The sequence below is a fragment of the Rhododendron vialii genome, chromosome 10a (genome assembly GCF_030253575.1).
Source record: "Rhododendron vialii isolate Sample 1 chromosome 10a, ASM3025357v1".
Classification (NCBI taxonomy): domain Eukaryota; kingdom Viridiplantae; phylum Streptophyta; class Magnoliopsida; order Ericales; family Ericaceae; genus Rhododendron; species Rhododendron vialii.
Window position 1 is genome coordinate 24,752,153 of NC_080566.1, and position 25,799 is coordinate 24,777,951.

General features: G+C 40.1%; 1 protein-coding gene and 1 long non-coding RNA gene across 2 annotated transcripts in view; both read right to left on the reverse strand.

Moving 5' to 3' along the window:
* Positions 1-184: 184 nt before the first annotated feature.
* On the reverse strand, positions 185-1,846 carry LOC131303401 (uncharacterized). Its single transcript, XR_009192021.1, has 2 exons — positions 1,661-1,846; positions 185-424 (listed from the first exon to the last, which is right to left on the reverse strand). It is a non-coding gene; the product is annotated as an uncharacterized LOC131303401 (long non-coding RNA).
* A 1,927-nt stretch (positions 1,847-3,773) lies between these two features.
* Positions 3,774-25,799, reverse strand: part of LOC131303402 (uncharacterized) — a 28,185-nt gene continuing 6,159 nt past the window's right edge. The window contains exons 6-12 of the mRNA XM_058330251.1: positions 25,582-25,619; positions 23,116-23,351; positions 20,734-20,827; positions 20,457-20,647; positions 11,301-11,520; positions 4,915-5,082; positions 3,774-4,173 (exon numbers count right to left, since the gene is read on the reverse strand). Coding sequence (XP_058186234.1) covers positions 4,025-4,173; positions 4,915-5,082; positions 11,301-11,520; positions 20,457-20,647; positions 20,734-20,827; positions 23,116-23,351; positions 25,582-25,619 — 1,096 coding nt within the window. The 3' untranslated portion in view covers positions 3,774-4,024. The remainder of the gene's footprint in view (positions 4,174-4,914; positions 5,083-11,300; positions 11,521-20,456; positions 20,648-20,733; positions 20,828-23,115; positions 23,352-25,581; positions 25,620-25,799) is intronic.

The window sequence follows — 25,799 nt, forward strand, 5'->3', positions numbered from 1 at the left end:
GATTATCTTTCAAATTGCAATCATTTTGCATTCCACACTGTGGAATAACCTTCAACCATTCACCGTTGTCCACCACAACTTCTCTAACTCTACTTCCTCTTATACTTCTAGCCTGATAAGTCATTACAATACCACAATCAACTCCAAATTAGCAAATCAACCCCAAAGAACATGCAGCCAGTCATGTCAAGACCCGCCTTTTTTTAAAAAAATAAACTCCAAAATACAGTATATCAAATACACTTCCAGGCCCTACTCTTCCAATATCCAAATTTACAATACCAAATTAATATATCTCGCAATTCAAGTTCTTACAACCCAAAATAAAAGTTTGCAAGTCTTATGGACCAAAAATATACAAGTATTTCATTACACTCTTAAATAAAAGACCCATGATTCTTAAGCCTTGAATCCACTTCCAAACCTGAAAAATTTGAGTTAACAACAACATGAGCCACAGCTCGAGCAGGAAATACGCTAAATAAAAAGATAAGAACATGCAAAACTTGATATACAAAATATACTCTTTTTATATATAAGTATTGAAAAGTCTTTCATGCTTTCTTCTCCTTCAATATTCTAAATGAAGTAATTAAATCTCCCAATTCAAAGCCAAGTTCAAAGTAGCAAAAATAATTCATGCATTATACTAAGTGTTTCCAATTTCTCTTTCCCTTCAAATGCTCAAAAGAATGTCATTAAACCACAAACTCAAATCAAATCCCGAATAAAGGAAATTACCCATAAAAGTCGATACGGAAAAATAACAAAGCTCATAATAGAATGACCAACCAAAACGAATACCAAATTTACTCAACCCGAGACATAAAATTATATGAGTTGCTCACCGATACAAGCAACCAAAAACCGTACTAGACGTCTCTAGCACAAGCACTTTACGGGCTACTAACCCGAAAGACAAAGCAACCTACCCCGCGCGGGTTTACGGACTTTCACCGACGGTGTCTTAATTGACCCAAGTAGGTTTACGGACTTTCACCAACGGCGTCTTTATTGACTTTCACCGATGGTGTCTTAATTGACCCGAGTAGGTTTACGGACTTTCACCGACAGCGTCACAATTGACCCAAGTTTCTTGGTGACCCAACTCAAAATCATGAAAATAACAATTCCAATATCTCAATACTTGGCTCTAAGCCCAAATCAACCAAAATTCTTCATATACTCACCCAAACTCATCAAAATAGCCAATATAGGATAAATTCGATGTAGTCTCCATAAAAATCAACTAACAAGTATCCAAATCATATATCACAAAATTTCTTTCACCAGTTCACTAAATGCAAAGAAACAAGTATACTTGGTATAGATCTATGCCCATATAAATTATTTCCATTTCCTCAAACACATGGAGTGCATAAACCAGCTCTTGTCCTAGTATCACTTAAAATTCTTAATTTTCACATTGTAAGAAAACCCACACAGTAAAGTTCAAGAATATCAAAACTGTACGTATAACCTCTATCACAATCATGAATAACTATACAAATCTTCAAGCTAAAACCCATGCGTACCAAGCATATCCAAACAAATCAATTAGGGCTTACTCTATCATTGGATTAACTCTAACCAAAGCTCAAATTAAGTATACACCAAGGCATATACATACCCATATTTAATCATTTAGCATAAATCCTACCTCAAAGAGAGAAATCCCCAAATTGATGAAATCCCAAATTTGACTGATTGAGATTTTGTTCGGATAGATGCGTAGCCCTTTGTCCGTAGATCACGTTTTCTTCTTGCTTTGTTGTGAGATTCTCGAACCTTGGCCTTCAATTTTGTATTTGAACCATGAGGGCTTGAAGAAGGAGAGAAAACAGAGAGAGAAGACGCAGGAAAAAGGAAAAAGAAGAAATGAGAATCGGCTGGGTCTCTTGGATCCTTTTAAGTGTAGTTATTACACTACACCCCTCGACTACCTTAAGTACTTTCTCAAGTCCTAGAATTTAATATGTAGCTACACTAATACCCTATGAGCTATAAAAATAAATAGTAACTACTCATAAAAGTTACCCACCGCAGGTTCCCCAACACTCTCGTCCTATGGCCCACGAACTCAGGCTCGCACGACCAAACATACATATACATATATAAAATAAAATTCATTGCGCACAAAATTATCTACTCATAATTCCACGTAACCATATCATAAATAAATTAATTAAAATTAGGGACAGATCTCTACAAGTCACCTCAGTCGCTGAACTCAGTTAACTCAGTGATTTTAGACCCAAACTCAGCCAACTCAGTACAACAACTCAACCAAAATCGATCAAACTCAATTAACTCAGCACCAAACCGTCTCAACTCGCAAGTAAACAACAGAAATCTGATAGTAATCGCAACAAACCGCAACAAACAAGACAAACTTAACTAAAATCAAGCCTAAATTTCATATTCAAGTGTCAGAGTAGTTCAAACACCCTTACCGTTGTTTTTGAGTGCCAGAAGAGAGTTAGTCAACATATTAGACTTGAATTGAAGGTTGTTCGACCCTAATCAACAATTTCAAAGTCAATCTAAGGTTGTTCGAAGTGTATGAGTGATTCAAACACCATAGAAGCACTTTGCAAGTACGGGTCTCAATTTCGAGCTCCGAAATGGCTGAATCGAGTGTGAAATCACTTGTTTGAGGTCCGAAATAGGCAGATCTGGCCTTGTTAGGGTTCGAAAATGAGTTTTAAGTGCATGAATAGTGCCGAAGTGAAGATTCGAGCACTGGGTCGTACATGAATAGTGTCAAAATGGGCAGATCTGTAGCCAAAATGGGTTTTAGATGTCTGAACAGCAAGAATCAGCTCCGAATCGAAAATGGTCAAATTATGAGTTTCACTGGTCGAAATCAAGTTTTAGGGTCGTGGGTTGGACGGAGAAAACGAGCGGATTGGGCTCTGACGAGGTTTTTCAATGCCATTTTAGTGTTTTAGCGAGGTTTTGGTTTTCGTCGAGATGAACGGTGTAGCCAAAATGGGTTTTAGATGTCTTTTTTTGATCCTCTGTTTTAGATGTCTGAACATCAAGAATCAGCTCTGAATCGAAAATGGTCAAATTATGAGTTTCACGGGTCGAAATCAAGTTTTAGGGTCGTGGGTTGGACGGAGAAAACGAGCGGATTGGGCTCTGACGAGGTTTTTCAATGCCATTTTAGTGTTTCAGCGAGGTTTTGGTTTTCGTCGAGATGAATGGTGTAGCCAAAATGGGTTTTAGATGTCTGAACAGCAAGAATCAGCTCCGAACCGAAAATGGTCGATTTATGAGTTTCCCAGGTCGAAATCAAGTTCTAGGGTCGTGGGTTGGACGGAGAAAACGAGCGGACTAGGCTCTGACGAGATTTTTCAATGCCATTTTAGTGTTTCAGCGAGGTTTAGGTTTTCATTGAGACGAACGGTGTAGCCAAAATGGGTTTTAGATGTCTGAACAACAAGAATCAGCTCCGAACCGAAAATGGTCGATTTATGAGTTTCAAGGGTCGAAATCAAGTTCTAGGGTCGTGGGTTGAATGGAGAAAACGAGCGTACTGGGCTCTGACGAGATTTTTCATTGCCATTTTAGTGTTTCAGCGAGGTTTAGGTTTTCGTCGAGATGAACGGTAGGGATCAAGCCTAGAAGCTTTGATACCAAATGATGCAAACCAAAATACAAAAGAAATCAAATATTCAAAAAAATGAGCAAAATCCCATTAAAGGGGATAAACCCGAGAGAGAGAGAGAGAGAGAGAGAGAGAGAGAGAGAGAGAGAGAGACTATGTCTGAATCAATATAGTCCAATCTGCAAGCCTTAAATAAGCAAACAATAAGCCAATAAAAATAAAAGAAACTATAAAGACCTATCAAAATGTTTTCCTGCTTAGCCCTAAATTCATCCAAGAAAGGAAAATGCAAAACTGAATTTTACATTCTTTGCTGCAATAAAAGGAAAATGTGAGACTTTTCTCCTTGTTCACGAATCTTACAGTTTATGCTATAATAACGCAATGTGAAAGGATTCACATGAAACTACCTCAGTTAGTTTTCTTTTCTTCTTCCTTTATTACTTCCAGACCAGGAGCAGCCTGATTTCCATCTTCACCAGCAAAACCGAATTCATTTACCCGTTTCTTGTCGACTGGATAAATCCACCTCTGGTACACATATATGAGAAAGATAACATCTGCATGGCATGAGCAGGAAGATAGAAAAGTAAGTGTACCAGGTCATATGACGTAAAACATGCAACATATTCCATAGAAGTTGTTTCCGAACCCAGGAATTATGTTCCATGGTCGTAAAGTACTATGTTGGCACATTGGCAACGTTGTTAACCTTGTGCACCTGCAAGCCTCAGGGACATTAAAAAAAAAAAAAAAAAGAAGAAGGCCAAAACTATTTGATCAGTTCTACTTTTGGGCCTCTTAGAGCAATCTCTGATCATATCAACGAAGTTAAATCCCATGAAGGGATATTTCTACTCAAATCTGATGAAATTTGTTAAATAACTGAGGTTAAATAGGGTTCTCTCCAGCGAAAAAATCAAGATTTTTCTGACATGTTACGAATTTTTAAAAACCATTTCACGAATGAGAATTTGGAGTCAAATCACATTAGTTTTACTCAAATCTTGATCAAAATATGGAGTATGGGTTGCAGATGGCCTAGCAACAAGGACTGAAAATCTTGGTAACGTGCTTCCACTAACGCACAGGACCCTGACCCCCACCAAAACAACATAAAAAGCCACCACAGACGGAAAAAAATAACGCTGACACTGCTGCATGATAATTATCGAAACAAACTTTGAAAGAACTCATACTATATCCCTGCAGCAGATCCTAGTTAAGAACCTCATTCTGTGACAGAGTGCAGTTAAGGTATGTGACATTTCCTTGTAAATCACACTGTTACCACAACTCACCATCACGGAAGACAGAAAGCCTATGCAATGTCGGCATTTTTATGACGAAGGCAAAGAGATCATCAATAATGGTATTAAGAAACTTGTAGGTCATCTGCCTCCAGGGTAGATGGGCCACAGACTTCAGCTTATAGTTGATGAACAATTGAGGGCACATCATTGAAAAACCTGCAAAATAATAGGAAAGAAATCAATCCAAATAACATGTCAAATTCTTTACCGACGACGACATTCATATGAGATGTGCATTTGTTGATAAGTGATGACATATTCCCGTACATAGATGGCCAAGTAAGAAGATGATCGAAACTTGTCACTAAGTGTTAAGTTATGGGTTTATATGTAATTAGCTGTAGTTTACATTTAATCTCTTATGTAAGTAGATTAGAAGATAAGGGTCTAATGTGTAATTATTGATTACAGTTGTATAAGTATAACGTAATGAGAAATAAACCTAATTACTCTGGGTTTTCCAATTCTATCGTAATCTTTCATGGTATCAAAGCATCGACGTACCTAGGGCGTCCGTGGGTCATCATCGTCCGTTGGTGGGTTGCACACAAGAAGCCAACGTTGGACTTCTACCAACGTCAAACTTCATCCAGTCATCTTCCTGAAGTCGTGGACCAGGAGTTTTTTTTTCACCCACGGCAATGGCAATATCGATCGATCTTTCTATTGCTGATCCTTTAGGTCGATTAAATCATATCCTCTGACAGACTTGTCTCCAATCTCGACTACAGCCTTCAATCTTGAGCAACGACAGCCTCCAATCTCGAGCCTATCTCTGCCGTTTGCCTTTGAAATTGACTGGGTCAGATCAGCTGAGCTATTTCGGCGCTCGCAAGTCCTTGTTCTGTCCACTTTGATACTCGAAGGTTCTCGGTTTGCAGTTTCTGTTTGATTGAACGAAACCCAATCTGTTCCGGCTTGTTTTTCAGATCTCATTTAGCCTTTTTTAACACTGTTTCAGCAGTCATACAGTGGTAAGTGCTCTAATCTGTCTCTGGGAGGTCGAATTTGTGTTTGTCTACGCTTGCTTTCGGCTGGGTCACACCTATTTACTGTGATTTGTGTTGCTTTAAGGCTGTGTACTGCTGGGTTAATTGAATATTGTGTATTTGGGGTTGTTGTTCTACTATTAAGATGTCAGAGGGTAAAAACAAGACTTCCGCTAGTACAAAGGATGAGTTGAATCATGTAGGGACTTTGGAAAACTATCCTCTGGATATTTGTCATATTAAATTGGATGGTACCAATTATTTGATTTGGTCTCGCACTTTTACTTTAGCTATTGAGGCCAAAGGGATGTCAGAGTTCATTGAGAACCCTGTTACTCCACCTGTTGAGACTGTTGAACTTAAGAAGTTTAAATCTCAGAAATCATTGGTCATGACCTGGTTATTTAACTCCATGAGAGCTGATATTCGCCATACTTTCCTGCTTCTTAATACTCCGTATCAAATTTGGACAACTGCAACCCAAACCTATTCGCAACAAGGTAATGATGCACAGTGTTTTGAGTTGAGGAAAAGACTCCGTACATTGGAACAAAATCATCGCTCCGTCGCTGTATACTTTGCTGACCTGAGTGGAGCTTGGGGGGAATTTGATTATTATCAGGGCTTCCAGGCTGTTTGTGATGTGGATGCTGCTAATTGGCTAAAAAGGATGGAGAAAGAGCGTGTTTATGACTTTCTTGCTGGTCTTGATTTGGAGCTTGATCCAATTAGAGTGCAGGTGTTGGGTCGTGTTCCGTTTCCATCATTGGGAGAGGCCTATTCTATTGTTCAGCAGGAGGAGAGTAGGAGGGGTGCTATGTTGCACCCTCCTATTTCTGATCGTTCTGCCCTGGTTGCTACTCCTCAGGTTCATTTTGGTTCCGATAGTGGGCCTATTCTCCAGGGTGGCAAGTCGCAGTCTGGCATTCGCAACGGGCCTCCTGATCGTGCGTCACTCCAGTGCGATTATTGCCACAACACTGGTCATACCAGAGATTTTTGTTGGAAGCTACATGGGAAGCCTTCTCGTGGGCGAGGAGGTGGACGCGGTAACTATGGTCGTGGTCCGATGCGTTCTCGGGCCCAGGCCCATGTTTCGGAATCTACAGTTGGCACCTTGCCTGATTCTGGGATTCCGGCGTCATTTGATCAAGTTGGTGGTTTCTCTCAAGGGGAGATACAAACTCTCAGGCGCCTTATGGCACAGGCTGATTCTCCATCTACTATAGCTTCCTCTTCCACAGCAGCTCCTACTTCATCCTATTTTGCTCACACAGGTATCCCGGCTAGTGCATTTACTGCCTCTTCTGCTATTCCTTGGATTATAGATTCTGGTGCCTCAGATCATATGACTGGGTGTTCCTCTGTATTTGATTCTTACTCTACTTGTTCTGGTAAGGATAAGGTCCGAATAGCAGATGGGTCATTCTCTGCTATCTCAGGGAAGGGTTCCGTTCGTTATTCTCCCTCTATTTCTCTCTCTTCAGTTTTACATATTCCCAACTTTGCCACTAATCTTATGTCTGTTAGTAGCCTTACTCGTTCTGCAAATTGTTCCGTGACCTTTTTTCCTACTCATTGTGTCTTTCAGGAACTGGATACGGGGACGGTGATTGGCAGTGGTAAATCACATGGTGGCCTTTATTTTTTGGAGTCTGCATCTCATCCACCCATGTCATGTGGTCTTGCTCTACAAGCAGATACGGATCCAGCTCTTACTATGTTACATCAGTGGCACCGTAGATTGGGTCATCCCTCCTTTAGAATTTTAGAGAAACTTTTTCCTAATTTATTAAAGCATTGTTCTAGGAGTCAGTTTTTTTGTGAAGCCTGTGAGTTTGGAAAACATAAACATTCATCTTATGCACCTATTAATAAACGGAGTGCGTCTCCTTTTACAATTATCCATTCTGATGTTTGGGGTCCTTCCCCTGTTACCTCTCTTAAAGGTTTTCGATGGTTTGTCACTTTTATTGACTGTTATTCTCGTGTTACTTGGGTGTATTTACTTAAGTCAAAAAGTGACGTCTTTTCTTGTTTTAAATCTTTTTATGCCATGGTACGCACTCAATTTGATACGAATATTAAAATTCTCCGTAGTGACAATGGAACTGAGTATATAGATAGGAATTTTAGGGCATTCCTAGAAGAAAATGGCATTCTTTATCAGACGACTTGTGTTGACACTCCACAACAAAATGGAGTTGCTGAACGCAAGAATCGTCATCTTGCTGAGGTAGCTCGCTCTCTTTTATTCACCATGAATGTTCCTAAATGTTTATGGGGAGAGGCGATTTTGACTGCTACTTATCTTATCAACCGTATGCCATCTAGTGTTCTTCAGTTCAAAACTCCTATCGAGTGTCTTCCTCATAGTTCTCGTGTCACCACTCTCCCACCGCGGGTGTTCGGTTGTGTGTGTTTTGTTCATGTCCCTCATCCCTCTGGAGGCAAGTTAGGTCCTAAAGCACATAAATGTGTCTTTATTGGGTACTCTCCTACCCAGAAGGGCTATAAATGTTATGATCCTCGCTCTAGAAAGTTTTATGTCTCTATGGATGTTACTTTTTGGGAAACAGTGTCTTTTTACTCTCCCTCCACTCCATCTCTTCAGGGGGAGCATCGGCAGGAAGAGATGAGGGAGGAAGAGATGTTTACCTCATTTTATAATCATGGTGAGGGGGAGATGAAACAAGTTAGAGAGGAATCAATATCTGCTGAAGGAGCAACTCATGACGTTGGTGACAATATTGAGGAACTACCACAACGGCTGAAAGGGTCTAACTTAAAGACCTACATTAGACAGAAGAAAGGAAAGTCCTCATGTGTAATACCACCTTGTCAATTACAATCCCCTGCTCCAGTTTCGGATTCCTCAGCTGACTTATTTGGTAATGAATCTTCTCCTATTGAACCTCCCTACATTGAGTCTGATAATCTTCCTATTGCTCTTCGGAAAGGTGTTAGGTCATGTACTCAACATCCCATCTCTCAATTTGTCTCTTATGATCGTTTATCTCCTTCGTACCATGCATTTGTTTCGTCTCTTTCTTCTATATGTATTCCACAGAATTGGCAGGATGCACTCATAATACCTAAGTGGAAAGGAGCTATGGTAGAAGAGATGACAGCTTTGAAAAAGAATGGCACTTGGGAGCTAGTATCACTTCCAGGAGGAAAGAAATCAGTAGGATGCAAGTGGGTTTTCACTGTTAAGCAGAATGCTGATGGTACAGTTGAGAGATACAAGGCGAGACTTGTTGCCAAGGGTTTTACTCAAACCTATGGTATTGACTATGAGGAGACGTTTGCACCAGTAGCAAAGATGAACACTGTACGAGCTCTGCTTTCTTGTGCTGCCAATTTGAACTGGCCCCTTCGCCAGTTTGATGTGAAAAATGCATTCCTCCATGGTGAGTTAGAAGAGGAGGTATATATGGACGTACCACCAGGTTTTTCTTCCTTTGAGGCTGAAGGGAAGGTGTGTAGATTGAAGAAGGCCTTATATGGGCTGAAGCAATCACCGAGAGCATGGTTTGGCAGGTTTTCCAAAGCTATGTTGAGGTTTGGATACAAACAGAGCCATGCAGATCATACTATGTTCATCAAGGGAGGCGCTAGTAGGATTGCTGTCCTTATTGTATATGTTGATGATATAATAATGACAGGTAATGATGTGAATGAAATTCTTAATCTCAAATCTAGTCTGGCTCAAGAATTCGAGATTAAGGATTTGGGATCACTAAGATACTTTCTTGGCATGGAAGTGGCAAGGTCTGATAGAGGTATTTTTATCTCCCAACGGAAGTATATACTTGATCTTTTGGAAGAAACAGGTATGTTGGGTTGTAGACCTGCAAATTCTCCTATTGAGGCGAATCATCATCTTAGTGGCAATGTGGGGGAGTGCACTGACAAGGAGAGATATCAGCGACTTGTGGGTCGACTGATATACTTAGCTCACACTCGACCGGATGTTACTTATGCAGTGAGCGTTGTTAGTCAGTTTATGCATGATCCTCGTGCTTCGCATCTGGATGCAGTTTATCGTATCTTGAGGTACCTCAAATCAGCTCCAGGGAAGGGAATTTTGTTCTCTAACCATGGTCACCTGCGATTGGAGACATTTACTGATGCTGACTGGGCTGGTTCTGTGGATGATAGACGCTCTACTTCTGGCTACTGTACTTTCATTGGGGGAAATTTGGTTACTTGGCGAAGTAAGAAGCAATCAGTGGTCGCCAGGTCTAGTGCAGAAGCTGAGTATAGAGCTATGGCTCATGGCGTTTGTGAGCTCTTGTGGCTCCAAACCTTGTTACGTGATTTGGGAATTAATGATAATGGTCCTATGAAACTCTACTGTGACAATAAAGCTGCCATCAACATTGCTCATAATCCTGTTCAACATGACAGAACGAAGCATATAGAGATTGACAGGCACTTCATCAAGGAGAAGCTAAGTGCGGGTTTGATATGTATGCCTTTTGTGAGATCTGAAGATCAACTAGCTGACATATTCACAAAAGGACTTGGTAGTAAGAGTTTTCACCCTATTGTGTTCAAGTTGGGCTTGATTGATATCTTCGCACCAACTTGAGGGGGAGTGTTAAGTTATGGGTTTATATGTAATTAGCTGTAGTTTACATTTAATCTCTTATGTAAGTAGATTAGAAGATAAGGGTCTAATGTGTAATTATTGATTACAGTTGTATAAGTATAACGTAATGAGAAATAAACCTAATTACTCTGGGTTTTCCAATTCTATCGTAATCTTTCACTAAGTGTTTCAACAAAAACCAAAATCTGGCCCGAAATCCTAACTCGTTAGGTTCAGTTAAGTATTTTATATTTCAACCCGATTGGTAGTACATGAAGGATTACTTTGCCCAAGACCCTCCCTTGGTTTGCAAAAATATACATGACCTACGTACAATTTAACGTATACAAAACTGTGACATCAAGGTCGCCTCAAAGTGCGAAGCAATATGCCAATGATCTATTTGATTGGCCCAACTCAGAGATTTTCTTCCTATTTTTTTTATCGGGACTAGTGAGTTGAATAAAAATTGCCTAGGGATCAGTACAGATGAGTAATCCCTCATTCTGGATAACCAGTACTACACAACCCTTCGGTATAGTCCAATACTATTGTCCAGTTCATCAATTAAACAGCCCATAGGGTTGGCCTCAAATATTGTAAAACATGCACACACACACAAAAAAAACTTGTACATCTCGAACTAAAAAGTTTCAACAGAAGTTAGCACATTAGCCAAGAAAGAAAAAAGAAAATATGAAACAGACACCAAAGAGTAATCGTATTACTAGTAAATAATAAGGATAAGAGGCTGCAGAAAAGACAATTGGAGGAATCCAAGGTCTTACCAAACATGTAAACACAGCTTGTAAGCGAAGAGAGAATCCACGAGTACCAGCTCTTGTGGCGTTCGTACATGAGAGAATAAACAGAGGAGCATGCAACCAGAAAGAATAGCACATAAGACAAATACTTCATCGCAAGATCATCATACTCCTTTGTCTTGTTACCCGCATATGACTCACGATCTCTGAATCTCAACATAGGTACCTTCCCAGACCTATCAATCTGGAAAACATTAAGCGAACATTTTCAAACAGATGCCTTGCAGTAATTAAACAAGGCTAATAAGTATGACAGCAATTTGATAAACCAGCAACTGATGTAGATTGACCAGTAAGGTAGTCCCAATAAGAGCACAGGATTCACCGGTACGTGTATACAAAGCACATGCAAACATGATTTTCAGGAAGACTACAATCCAAGCAATTCTAGTGCATTCAGGTACCAAATCACCTGCACTGGGGTGGGTCCAAGCATCAGCGATTGACCAAGGACTCCAAGTAGTAATGAAACACAGGTCTAAGGAATAACCAACAATGTTATGAACTTCATATGACATTTTTATCAGCAAACGCGATAGAGAGACCATGTGGCCATATAGAATAGTCAACCACCCAGACTAGCAATTGGGTATCAGTTAAACAAATCTGGCTTTGCTGCTCTACTCTATTAAGGGGCAAGACTAGCCATCTTTTCTTTCTGGTTTCTGGGAGAGTGGTATTTCTTGTTATTGTTATTTATCAGTCTTTGTAAGGTAGTGTAGTCTTTTAGTCGCATTAGGGTTGCCAAAGGTTAACAAGGTTAGCCTATATTTTACCCGTATTATTGTGATTATGCCGCATGGGGTGGGTCTTTGGACGGGTATTAGGAGAGGATGGGGTGAGTTATCTAGACATATTAATATGAAAGTGGGAGCAGGGAGGAGGGTGAAGTTTTGGGAGCATATATTTGATGTGGAGATGTTAGGTTGCGAGATGCTTACCCTTCTATATTTCAGTTCACAGCGGATGGGTGCCGCCACCGGAAGAAGATTTGATTTGCATCTGCATCTGCATCTTCTATTAGGACCGGAGGGACACCACGCACACAACCCACCCACCGATTTCAAAGAAAAACTCCCTTTGTATATATATTCACAATATATAAAGATGAAAAAACTCTCCAGGAACCGCCGGTTCCTCTCCGAGAAGCCACAAACCGGCTCCCCACACTCGCCTCACCCTCTCCCTCACATCATGTCACACTCTAACCCTAATAGGATTTACAAGCTATATATATAAGGGAGTTTTTCTCTAAAATCGGTGTGTGGGTTGTGCGCGTGGTGTCCCTCTGGTCCTAACCATTGGAATCAGAGAGCCAATCAAGTTAGATTGAGAGGGTCACCAAAAAACGTTTTTTGTCCCACTGGTTCGATTTCTGGAAAAAAAAAAAATGTGCTCAAAAACTGTGTTTGATCATAGTTTTGGATTCCCCTCACAGACAATCACAACGGTGTGTGCGGGATCATGTTTCGTCCCCCGAGGAGGTCGCACAGGCATTTTGAAAGGCGGCGGGCTGTTCTATGTTGGCTCAGATCAGAAGTGCTCGAAAATAAATTTTGACCACTGGGTTTTGTTCATCTCGTCGAGACGATCTCGGGAGTGGCCAAAATGTCGCCAGAATCGCCCGGGAGAGGCTGCGCGCGCTGGTCAACGGTGGCGCGTGGCAGTGAGTAGATCTCACTCGCGTGCACGCGCGGAAGGATCTGGAGAAGACGCTGAGTCAGCTGCCAGCTCAGCATCACATGTTGACACGTCAGCTGCCATGTCAGAGATACGTGGCAGCCACGTCAGCAGGTATGGGTCCCAGTCTGCCACGTCATCATGTCACATCGAATGGCCAGCTGCCACATCAGGCAGCCAACGATGACATGGTTGTCCAGTCAGCTGCTGAGTCAGCGGTTTGTGCCAACCAGTTCAAAGGTTGTTTTTTGGACCGGTTCGAAGTCGATATGGCCGGTTCAGACCAGTTTTGGACTGGGTTCAATGTTCCAGATCCAACACCGCACTCCGTTTTTGGTTTGAAGGCTCCTAAGCTAGTGTAATTGCTTACTCTAGCAGGAATCGGATGTTTGGAGGCGAATCAGGTTGTGAGGAGGCTTGTTGCAGCAAAGTGATTGGTTCCGGACGGCCATGGGAGGTCGTAATCAGTCACGGAATACCTAGTGAGCAAGAATACATTCTTTTGAGCGTAGCATCCTGGTTTGGGGGGTGCTGGAGAGCTCGTCTGGTAATGACACAGGCGCTTACTAGGGCGACATATCAAAGATCAAAGGTTGCAAGGAAAAGACTAGAGTGGAACGAGGAACGACGAGTGGCAGGAGGCTCTAGGAGAGGTATATGTGATGGACAGTGCTGAAGACCTATCTTCAAGAGTTGCAGATTTGAGTTGTGATTTGGGCTACATGAGGAGGATGGGCAACCCATATTGCAAAGACGCACAGGAAGGGCACTGGAGTACAAGGAGTCATGACCTGAGATGTTCAGGAGGTACCAAATCAGTTTGTGCGTGGAATAGTCTGCAAACGGTGGGGTGGGCAACTGGCTGCTGGGAGTTGTTCACTGAAGATCCGGACAGAGGGATTGAGATGGAGACGCAACGATGCATCGTTGGGATCTCTTCCTTCATGGATTTTGTGTCTAGATCCTCTCTAGGATATGCAGTCGCATGAGGAGGAGAGATGGAGTCACGGGTTGGTGTCCTGTGATTGGGCACGGGCGTTCGCGGTTTGTCGGACGCAATTTATGGCATCCAGGTGAGGATGTGGGCACTATGGTTAGGGTGTGCAGGCACTCCGATCAAGGGGTGCAAAATTGCAACCAGACAGCATGTTTAGCCTCGAAACTCAAAAGATCTAGTCTTGCAAGGAGACATTCAGTCAAGCAGGGGTACTCCGATGAGGGGGTGTTGGACACTAGACTTGGAGTGATACTAGACGGATGCAACGATTACCCACTCTGTGTGGAGGGGGTGATTGTTGGGGTCCACCCATAGTGGTGGGGTTTTGTGAGAGACACCCATAGTGTTGGGTGTCTTGTGTATTTTACCCAAAGCCCTTATATATATAGCTTGTAAACCCTATTAAGGTTAGTGTGCCACATAATGTGAGGGAGAGGGTGAGACAAGTGTGGGGATCCGGTTTGTGGCTTCCTGGAAAGGAACCCATGTGTGGTTCCCAGAGATTTTTTCATCTTTATTTATAGTGTGAATATATATCAAAAGGAGTTTTTCTCTGAAATCGTTGTGTGGGTTTGCGTGCGTGGTGTCCCTCTAGTCCTAACATCTTATTTCTATGTCGGTTTGTCTTTGTTCCTATTTTGCACTGCATTTGTCTATGTTCATTGATCCGCACTTCTCTTTGCCGTTGTGTGACCTCCGCTGAACTTTGCCTGAGCTGTAGAAGCTCCAGCAAACTTCACTGGAACCCTAAGAAGCTTTGGCGACCTCTGTTCAAACAAATCAAGACTGGATCTGCAACCCTAGCACATGGAAAACCTTACGATTTAAACAACCAAGAACCACTGAGCCTCGTATGATCTTGCGGAACCTTGTCCGACCTCCGGCAACTTCGGCTACCTTTGTAAAACCCCCAGCAAAGCCTGCGACGATTCGTCATCGATCTGCAACAGAGGCCTCCGATCAGCAACAACAGGACCTCGCCTATCACTTATAGCCCTTTCGAACTTTGGCAACCTTACACGAACTCCCGAGAACCCTCTAAAACCTCCAAAAACTTCTCTCAGCCCTTGATACATGATTATTTCTTCATGATATGTAAAGCAGGAGTGATTTTGACTGGGTCAGCCAGGGCTGGCCCTAAGATTCTCGGGACCCTAAGCAAAAAATCAAGATCGGGCCCTTGATCCTTATTACCTATGCCTCACCCACTAAAGCTAGATTGATGCAATTCCTACCAAAAATTGTGAAGCATTCTTAAGGCATTATTCGATTGATAATTACCATAGCATTCTTAACACATTTGTGAAGATGCCTTTTGATTCTTGGATTATGCATCCGTTTTATGTACAAGCCATAAGTCCGTAAACATGTGTTCTGCATCTTGTAATGTACATCTTTTTCAAGTTCAAGCTTTGTGATATAACTGGAGGACACATATATATTTCTCCCTTTCCAATAGCTAATTTTTATCTTTGCCACACGTCTTCAAAGAGTTCATAATAGGAGTCCTTAGGAATTTCTTTTAATCAAGTTTCAAAATATTTCAAAAATTACTTTAAAACTATGATTCAGTGTATTTTAAAAGGAAGATACAAAATTAAGGGAAAAAATCACAAAAGCAAACCAATTGTGGTGTGGTGGAGTACTTTAAATCTGTATGTTTGATATAAATATAAATGTTCATCTTGGAAGACAAAACATATTGGCCCAACAATATGGTGTCTCTAGGCTAAACCATTTGGTTTTGAGTTCAAAACTCGATAGCAGCATTTAATCCCTACAACGGTTCTATAAGAAAATTATTTTATATATTCAAAAAACAGATGCAAGAAGGCCTTCCAACAACTGAACCATAGGGGCCCTTCAAAATTGCACTGCATATTTCATTTAATACTTCTCTCCTTTGGGGGCCCTATTTTCCGGCCCAAATGTGGGGGCCCTCGGTCAGCGTCTTCTTTGAGGAAGTCTGATACCATTTTGATTCTTCTTTTCATTGTTCATCATGTCTCACAATAATGTGCAAGCTATTAGCAGACATTGACCGGTTAGAATTTGATGCAAGCCAACATTTTAATTATTACAGATATATAGGAATCTTATATTATTATTCTAAAATAAGTATTTTAGTAGGAATGTTTTATTTTAGTCAAGATTTTTTTTATAAGTATTTAGTTTTCCTGGTTTGTTTTGATCTATTATTCCTATTTTGTATAGGATTCTTGGTCAAGAAAAATTAGGACTAATTTTGTTTCCTTATTTTTATGTTCCTTTTGAGTTTTTAAGAATGGTAGGTTTAGAAATTCAATTAGTATAATAATTGGTGTAAGCCTTAGGGCAAGGTGGTTGTTATTTGATTAATAAAAAAATTGAGAGTTTTCTCATTATTGTTTATTCGTAGAGAGAGTATCTCTAGTTCAAACTTGTTCGTGATTGCCCTTGTTGCACGTTCTTCTTTTTCAAGACGCTTCCCTGCGTCAGAATTGCTCTTATTGGTCATAAGCGATGGAAAATTTGTTGTCGACAAGGGTATGTGGGGGACATGCAAATGGTTTGGTACTACAGCCTACTGATCATAAGTTGAAGGTTGTGCGATTACACTTGCAACATGGAAAATGGAGAAGGCACGGATTCTTACTTGATTCACAACTCTGTAGAACCAAGTACAGGTATGAATTTTCCCCAGTGCTATACAACAAAGAAAGTTTCGAGTATCTGAAAACCATGTACCTTGAATCGAATTTTACTAACCAGTGCTTGGAATGTCCATTCGAAGTGCCACTCAGAAAGATAAATCGATTCAGAAATTTTACGATGAGATGACTGACTATCGGGATCTATTGGCCTCCTGGAACCATCAGATTTGCAACTACTAGAGAGTGATGCCAAATTTCAGAAGAAACGACTTGAATAGTTTCCCATGGCCATCCAAGATCAACTTGAGCCTACTTGAAGGGCAATTCTACATCAGTCTCCTTTACCCACAGTGAATGGAGCAGTTCATACAAGGAAACCTAGGTTAAAAGGGGCTTACGTTGCACCTCGCTCTGTCTGTTTTAGTCACTTCATCTGCACCTCTCGTGCCTAGACCAGCATCACATTAATTCAAGTCACGGGCAGACCCTAAATTTCGTATTACTATCAACGAATGTAGTTTTAGCAGCCAAAAGGGCCAATTGAAAATGGCATGCCCTAAGCTTGTACAAATGAAGGGATGCATCCTCGCCATCCTGCAGCCTACCTCTATCGCTATTCGATCTTTGTTCTTGTTCGCACAATTCAGTAGTTCCGGGCTTTTGTGTCTACCAACAAAGGGGATCCTCAACAAACTTCTAGTATGAATACCATTCACTCATGTTTACATGGTTCTTATACCACACTTATCTTACCAACATGACACAACTTTTTTGTCCAGTTTCTTCCCAGTAATTGTGTTTCCTCTACTTTCCCTTATGGATATTGCAACCATAAACGGACCCTTATGCATAGTGTTTTATGCGTTTGTGATATTATATTCCCTATTTCATCCCTTTTATTGTCCATCTCAAATATATTCTATGTGTCTCGGTTCCTTTTTAAGCCTAATTTCAATTAGTCAATTGTCTAAATCTGTCTTTGACATTTGGTTCTTTTCTTCTTGTTGCATTGTGTAGAATTGGGCATCCAAGAAGCATATTGGGACCGTCGTAGAGTTGGTGATCTCTACACTCTAGAAGCTCGCACATTCCAATGGAGTCTACTTCCACCACTTGATTATCTTTCTTCTTCTCTTTCTTTTTGCGTGGAAGGGGCATCCTCTAGCTTTCTCGTTGGGATTATAGGACACTTGTCTAGTGAGTAACTCAGTGTGGCAAAGTCTCCGGTGAAATTTCTTTGCAAAGTCTGGTCTTTTTGGTGAAATTTTTATTTGGAAAATTTCTTAGTGTAGCGGTTGTAACTTCACGAAAACGTCTTCTTTAAATGTAATAAAAGTAATTATGTTTCTACTTCTTTTCATGTTGTTCAGTTGTTCATACTAATTAGTATGGGATCCTTCTCCAATTCCAACAAAGGGTGGTTCTATGTATTTTATGTTTCATTCATAGATGATCACCAGTTGGCTATGATGCACCGACACGGGCACCGACACCGACACCGAAACCGACACATGGACACTAGAATTCTAAAAAAATGAGGACACAGACACAGCGGGGGACACGCCACATGTATATTTATTTAAATAAATAAATAATTATAGTTTAACACCTAGAAATTTTTAAAAAATTATAATTTGGCCCCAAATTTTTTTAAAAAAATTACAGTTTGACCCCCAATTTTTTCAAAAATTGCAGTTTGGCCCCCAAATTTGTTTTAAAAATTGCAGTTTGGCCCCTGTAGTGTCACCATCGGGGTCCCCATCAGTGTCCCGCCGTGTCCCCCTCAAAATTTAATATTAAAATAAGGGACACGCCACGTGGCGTGTCACGTACGAATCTCCGAGGTGTCCCGCCGTGTCCCCGTGTCCTGACACTGCAATTCATCGACATCTAGAGGTGTCGGTGCTTCATAGCCAGTTGGCTTTCATAGGTTTATTCACTGACAAACAATTTTTCAAAACTTACGTCACTTTTCACGCTATGGCCCAAACTCAATTTTCTACCTCGGTTAATGGGGTGAAGAACACTTTTAAGCCAAAAAAAGTCAATTTTTGGCAACTCATGCTATTGTTCACCAAGCCTTTTTTTCCTCATACTCCTGCCCAATACAACAAGCTGAACGAAAGAATAGGCATCTCTTCTTACGAGCCTCTCTGTGGTCAAGTTCTGCTCGTTGTGTCCTCGGTGTTTTCTTGGGATATGGCATCAATCAAGAAGAGCTATTACTTTTGTGACCATGTGACTAAGGAGTTGTACGTGTCGAAGGAGCAGTTCATGTTGGTTCTGTAGAGCATATGCAGTATTTTCCCTTCCACCCAAAGCTGCACCTGATGCTAAAGTACTTCGTTCAAATTGATTCATTTTGGTCCAATATGGTTTCAAAGGAGTACAATCTACCCTCGAACTAGCTTTGTGCTTCTTCTTCTCCTCCCTACAGTTCTCCAGCTCTGCCTCCTTGGTCCAGCATGTCTAATCACCATTACCCTACTCGTGATCGGCATCCCCTGATAAGAATGGTTCCTTAGTAGCAGGATCCTTCTAAAATGGGTGCGTTCCCTTGACGGAAGCTCGAATCGGCACTCCCAAGATGGGAGCTTGACGGGAGCTCGCTCCCCTCAAGATGGGAGCTCGCTTCTAAATAAGATGAGAGCTTATCGGCCGTCAAGGCAGTTATTCTTGTACTTTTAAGGGAGTTATGCCATTGTGGAAATAAGAATATGAGAATCATATTTTTTCTTGATAGGCATATGAGAATCATATTAGTCAAGAAGTTTTGCAAATTGTGAATAAATAACTTCCAATAATTACACTTTAAGAACAAGAAATTCTTTAGTATTACTTGTTCTTCGATGGTTAAGTATTTAAAAATATATTTTATATACATTTTTATACAATCTATATATGCTCCTTAGGTGCTCCCAACCTTAGGAGCTTCTAGTTGCCTCCGCTCCCCCGCACCCGCTTCCGCTCCCGCACCCGCTTCATGCTACTAAGCTTGGTTCTACTAATACTTACTTTTCGTCGTCCCCCGATAAGTTTCAGAGGTTATTAACCAATGTCGAACAAGCTCTATCCAAAAACCTACCACCAAGCCCAGCAGCAATGTTTACAATTATTTACTCGTTCCAACATTTCAGCCAGCTGCATGTTAGATGTTTAGAAGCAGGGCCTATGAGCCAATATCTTATGGTAAGTCCTTTAAAGCGATGGTCACAACAACTGACCAAAGCATTCCTCTAAGACACATGTTTCTTAAAAAAAATTTAGCATCACCTACAAATACAGCTATGTGATTCTCAACGTTAACAAGCAAAAAAGTGGATATGGAATTCTAAGATGATTTAAGCATGTCATTCTCTATTTGACTATTTCTCTCAACCTGAGATTGACATACCGGATATTAAATGGTAAAATGCACAGTACAAAACAAAATAATCTAACAGAAGTACACGTTGACTTGACATTCTGGGACATATCTTTTATCTTCTGAAGAAAATCAATTCAAGCACTTTTCAGGGTCCAAATAGGCGTGAAGACAAATAAATTACAAATCACAGCATGTTACAAAAACAACAAAAGACTTGAAATATGGAAAAATGAACGTTTATGGTTTCTGTTATGATACTAATGATTCATTGCCCCCTCAATATGACAAATACCACAGGTTTGATGGAAAATAAGCTATTAGCTTACGTTTTATAACATAAGAGACAAAACCATTTTGCCAACACAAATAGAAATGCATCGTCAAACAAAAGCAAAGATATATAAAACAGCATTGCTATACACTTTTGTAACCTGAAGCAATACCTCAATGTGCATGGCTTTCCCAATTTTCCAAAACTCAATGCAACAACCAACACCAGAACTTGCAAGTATCATCCATGAAGTATCATTGTCAAGTAGGTAGAGAAAGACAATGAACTGACATATAAAGCTCACGACAACTGACTTCGCAGAAAGTCCTTCCATTGATTTATTTTTGTTCCAAAACTGAATATCTGTAGTGCATGGAAAACTAAATTAATATATATTTCCCATGTCCCATACTACTCATCATAGAAGAGATACAGATGATTTCCATTACCATTCTTAAATGCCAAGAAGTCAAATATGGAATGAAATATTGAGACAACCATTGTAATCACTAGAAGGTACGGATTCCCTTCCAAGAATACTCTCTGCAAAAAAAAAAAAAAAAAGCAGATTAACCAAACCAAAATTTGGAGTGAACAAGTAGACTTAGATGACTTAAGAAATTATAAATCCCATTACATTGCTGTAATGTATTTAGATGCATATTAACAAAACAAACCAATAACAGCATGACAGAATCCCATCACATTGTCTCCTTTGTGGGTCAAAATTAGCAATGGACGCATCATTCACATGATTATAAGTTAGCAGATGCAGTCGCTATGGAGGATTTGGCTCAGTTCTAATTGTTTTAGTTATTAGAATCGTATGATTCACGATTAGTACCTTACGATTCAATACGAAGGTCGATTACAAAGGCTACCTGTATCGGAAATAGCTGTGAATCGGTGGATCTTTTGATTCACTCAAAATTTGCCGAATTCGTTTTTCACTCATTTTTTGCTTTTTTGTTGTTGGAAAAGGGATCAAAATATTTTTTTTAAGATAGTATTGTTATATGCAATCTTTTGCCTATGTTTCTCCTTATGTAGTATTATAGGTAATAAGAAGGGGAGATTTATTAAGAAGATGGATCGGAAAAGACAGAAAAAATGGGGTTGTATTTTGTACTTTCAACTCTTCTCCATAAAAGGGACCATAAGTAGAATTCACAAATCCACATCTCTTGGAAGCTGCAATAGAAGCAGCTTAGGTTACCAAATTGACATTTAGAAGAAGCTTTTTAGTGATTTAGGTCTAAACTTTCCTTTCCAATGTATATTTAGTTACCAAATCAAATCATATGTTTCCATGCATTATAGAAATCATGACTGGATCGGAGCGATTCACGATTCAATTGGATTCACCATTCGAAAAAGGACCATTTCGATTTTCGATTCAATTCACGATTTGACAACCTTAGCATACAGAAATCAATTCCTGCTAGGCAGATGTGATATGTTTGGCTTATCTTAGGCAGTATTTTTGTGATCTCGTATACTATCCCCAACTATGGAACTGATATGGAAGGGCGGGGCATATGTCTTAGGGCCCAATTGGATGCGGGATAAGGATTTGGGATATTATTTATGAAGGGGGATAAGATAGTAGGGGGTATTATTTAAGAAAGGTGAACCCACATTGATATGACTTTTATGGAGGGGGGATTAATTAGTGTTTGGTTTGGATGAGGTATTAGAGAGGGGGATAAAATAGTACTTGATTTGGATAAGGGATAAAATGGGAGGATAAGGAAGGGTGAATGATGTAAGAAGCTGTTAAATGACTCTTTTGCCCTTGTGCATTAATAAATTAGATTATTCATTAAGTTAAATATAAAAATGCAAAAGTCAATACAATTAATTACTTTTTTCATAATTAAGCAATAATAATTTAATTTATTAATTAATTAATTAATTTAATAAGTATAAAAATTCAAATTCGTGTTTTTTTAAGTGTGGATTGGTAAGGTTGTATGGAACACAGGGGCACGCATAAATAATAAATTTCCTTAGTTTTTTTTTTTTCCCTTGTTCTTGCCGTAAAAGAGTGAGTGAGTGAGAGAGAGAGAGAGAGAAACGGCAAAAGACAAAGAAGAAGAAGAAACCCAATTCACAAACAAAGCTTCACAATCGCCGCCGGCTCACGGCAAAAGACAAAGAAGAAGAAGAAACCCAATTCACAAACAAAGCTTCACAATCGTCGCCGGCTCCTCGCCGTCATCACGGTATGCCTCTCTCTCTCTCTCTATCTCTCTCTCTCTCTCTCTTCCATTTCTCCTGATCGTCTAGGTGTGCATGTGTGTGATGGGAGGCTGGGAGTGGGGGAAGGGGGATAAGGAGGGGTGGAATCGTCAAATTTTGAGGGGGATTAAGGGGGATAAATTATGGATACCTCAAACCCCAATCGAAACTTAGACCCCTGAATCCCCTCTTCTCCGGTCTTACCTAAGAAAGGGGATAAACGAATACCCCTAGGTTTTGGCTTCCCAAACCAGGGCTTAGAGATGGGCCCAGGTCCAATTGAGGGGTGATAACTTATACCCCTCCCTTCTCCGGCATCCAAACAAGCCCTTAAGTGTCTAACATCCGTGCCCAACTTCAACTCTTTGATCATCTTAACTTTTATGACTTTAAGAAAAACAAGGTCACATCCATTAGAAAATAAATATTTCTAGCCTTTCAAATGGATGAGATAGAAATTTCATATTTTGCCTTAATCCCAATTTATGTACTTGGATGAGAGGTCTAAACAAAACTTAAAAAGATCAAGAGTAAATAATTATTCGAACTTCGAAGCTTCATAAATCTCAGGCTAAGGAAAAAGGTAGTACCTTGAGCTCGTCAGCCTCACCTTCAAGCATGCTCCCGTAACTACGGTGGATCTGGAATGATTGATCAATTTGCTGGAATAGCTGCCACTTCGTCATACTTATCGGACCCACCTCGAGATTCAGCGACAATTCCTTTATTGTGTCATTTATCATTATTAACTTATCTCTAAGTAACCAAAACTCATTGAAGAATATGGTTGGATAGTAATTCCCAGTTTTTAGTTCAATATTCAAGTCTGCAAACTCAAGTCAAGAAAACTCAAGACCACAATGACTTCAAAAGCACACTTTTCAACTAAAACCTCCCTTAATCAGATACATAAATAGTTAATGAAGTCCAAAACGTACGACAGGGAGAAGAAAAGAAAAGGAAAGAATTTACTGTTCTATTTTAGTGCAAAATGAAGTACTTCGCAAGATGTACGACTGGGAGAAGTGCAGAACACTTTAGTGCTTCGTACTTAAATGAAAAGCACTTTTAAATAGAGGTCTTGACATCACCAAAGGAGATTCAAATTCACTAATCAGTCCATACAAAACTAGTACTAGTAATAGCAAATCATTGTGAATCAAGTACTGAATGGAACCAATTCTTGCCAATTCTGAACAGTAGCCAAAAATGAATCTTTGTCAGAGTTTCATAGACCCACCAGCAAAAAATTGCAGCTTTTTTTTCCTCCTTTTTCCGAGGGCATATTTGTGTGGATGCATAAGTGTAATGCCCCATGTCAACCAACCTAGTAACTAATTGGAGCCTAACTGCATGGCCCAAAATGCTTAAGCACAAGTTACTAGTCGTAGGTTACATGGTTCTTTATCTCCCCAAGATGACCCATATAGACTTTCCATGCAATCTCTCCACCTTTATGGCCTCACACCCTTGCAATGGGTTGAGCACTAGAGTCACGACAATATTTCACAGGTCTTTTCCATAATGACCAAGGTCACCACAGCATCTCTTTTCCGTGACCCGAGCACACACGATTGTGTACACAAGTTGCTCTAATACCATAATTAACGCCCCCTGTAGACCACCGACCTAGTAACTTGTTGGAGCCAAACCATATGGCCCAAAATGCTTAAGCCCAAGTTACAAGTAGTAGCTTACATGGTTCCTTGTATTCCCATGATTACCTATGTAGACTTCGGAAGTAGGACTCGGTGTCCCAATAAGAGCCTCGAGAGGTGTTATTTACATTATCTTTGATCTCCCATCCCTACTCGTATATGAGGAAGAACCCTACGTGGGGCAGGTTTAAATCAACAAAAACAAGGGATCCCTAAGGCTTTGGCCCTTTCATTCTTCTTTAAGGATATTGGGTACTCTTTATTTCTTTTTGAGGTTGTCGAGTGCATCTGTGTCGGCTTTTGACAATTCATTCAAGTTTATTCCGCACTCAAGATTATCGTTTATTGCTAACTTTATTGAACCCTTTCAAGTTTCAAGATATAAGACCACACGATCACCAATCCATCAATTGAGATAAACTTTTCAGTGATCAGGACCTAATTATGCATTCTTAATACAAGCACATTTGCATTTTTTTTTTGAAAAACATGACCGAGTCAGAGCGATTCACAATTTGCCATTTCAATTCACAATTAGCGGAAGGACATTAAAGATTCTCCATTCAAATAAAAAATTTGATAACACACTGCCTAGAACACTTAAAACATAAAAGTTATCCTAGCATACTAGCATGAACACAATGCCTTAAAGTTCAGGAATCAATACCGAAATATACAAAGCAATTCCACACAAGCATGAAATATGAATAATACAAGCAGCAAGATGAACATTTTCCTCTGGGCCCATTCAGAACCCTAGTTTTCCAGTTTTACTTGATTTATCAGTCTTTTTTACAATGCTAGTCCAGTTTCATACATACTAAAACACTTTGTTAAATATAGGGTACATCAAAAGTTTCATGCTTGCAGCATAGGAGCTCCATAAGATGTGTCAAAGAAATAGAGTCCCACATTGCTTGGGAGTGGAATGGGTGATCACTTAATAACATTTGGGACCTCTTCACTCATTGCCAATTGGTTTTGAGTTTGATATAAAGTTTCCACATGGTATCAAAGCGGGGCCCCTTCCACCGCACATTCTAAAAAAAAATTCACAATTCACATCCCACGATGCCAAACCAGCAAAAATAGTTGCACGATGATAGGAACCAAAAAGTGGTCACACGTGACAGACCTCAAACGCAGCTACAAGTGAGGGGGGATGTCAAAGAAATAGAGTCTCACATTGCTTGGGAGTGGAATGAGTAATCACTTAATAACATTTGAGACCTCTCCACTCATTGCCAATTGGTTTTGAGTTGGATATAAAGTTTCCACAAGATGTATCATCTAATAACTCTAATAAACCTCTTCAGGAATACTCAAAACAAAGTCAAGAAAGTTAAGTAATGGATCACAACACAATCTAGAAGGACAACAATAGACATTGAAGGATACAAGGATCGATATTGGGCGGAACAGCATTTTTCGGATATCTGCAAATGATTGGCAAGATTAGCAAATTAATGACAATGAATTCTCTATAATTGAAACGTGATGCGTACAAACTCAACATATGAATAATTAATTGCACTTGGTAGATTCAGAAGCTGAAACAAAGAAATACACAAATATGTATATCTACAATCTGAATGTCACAAAAAGTGGGGTGAATG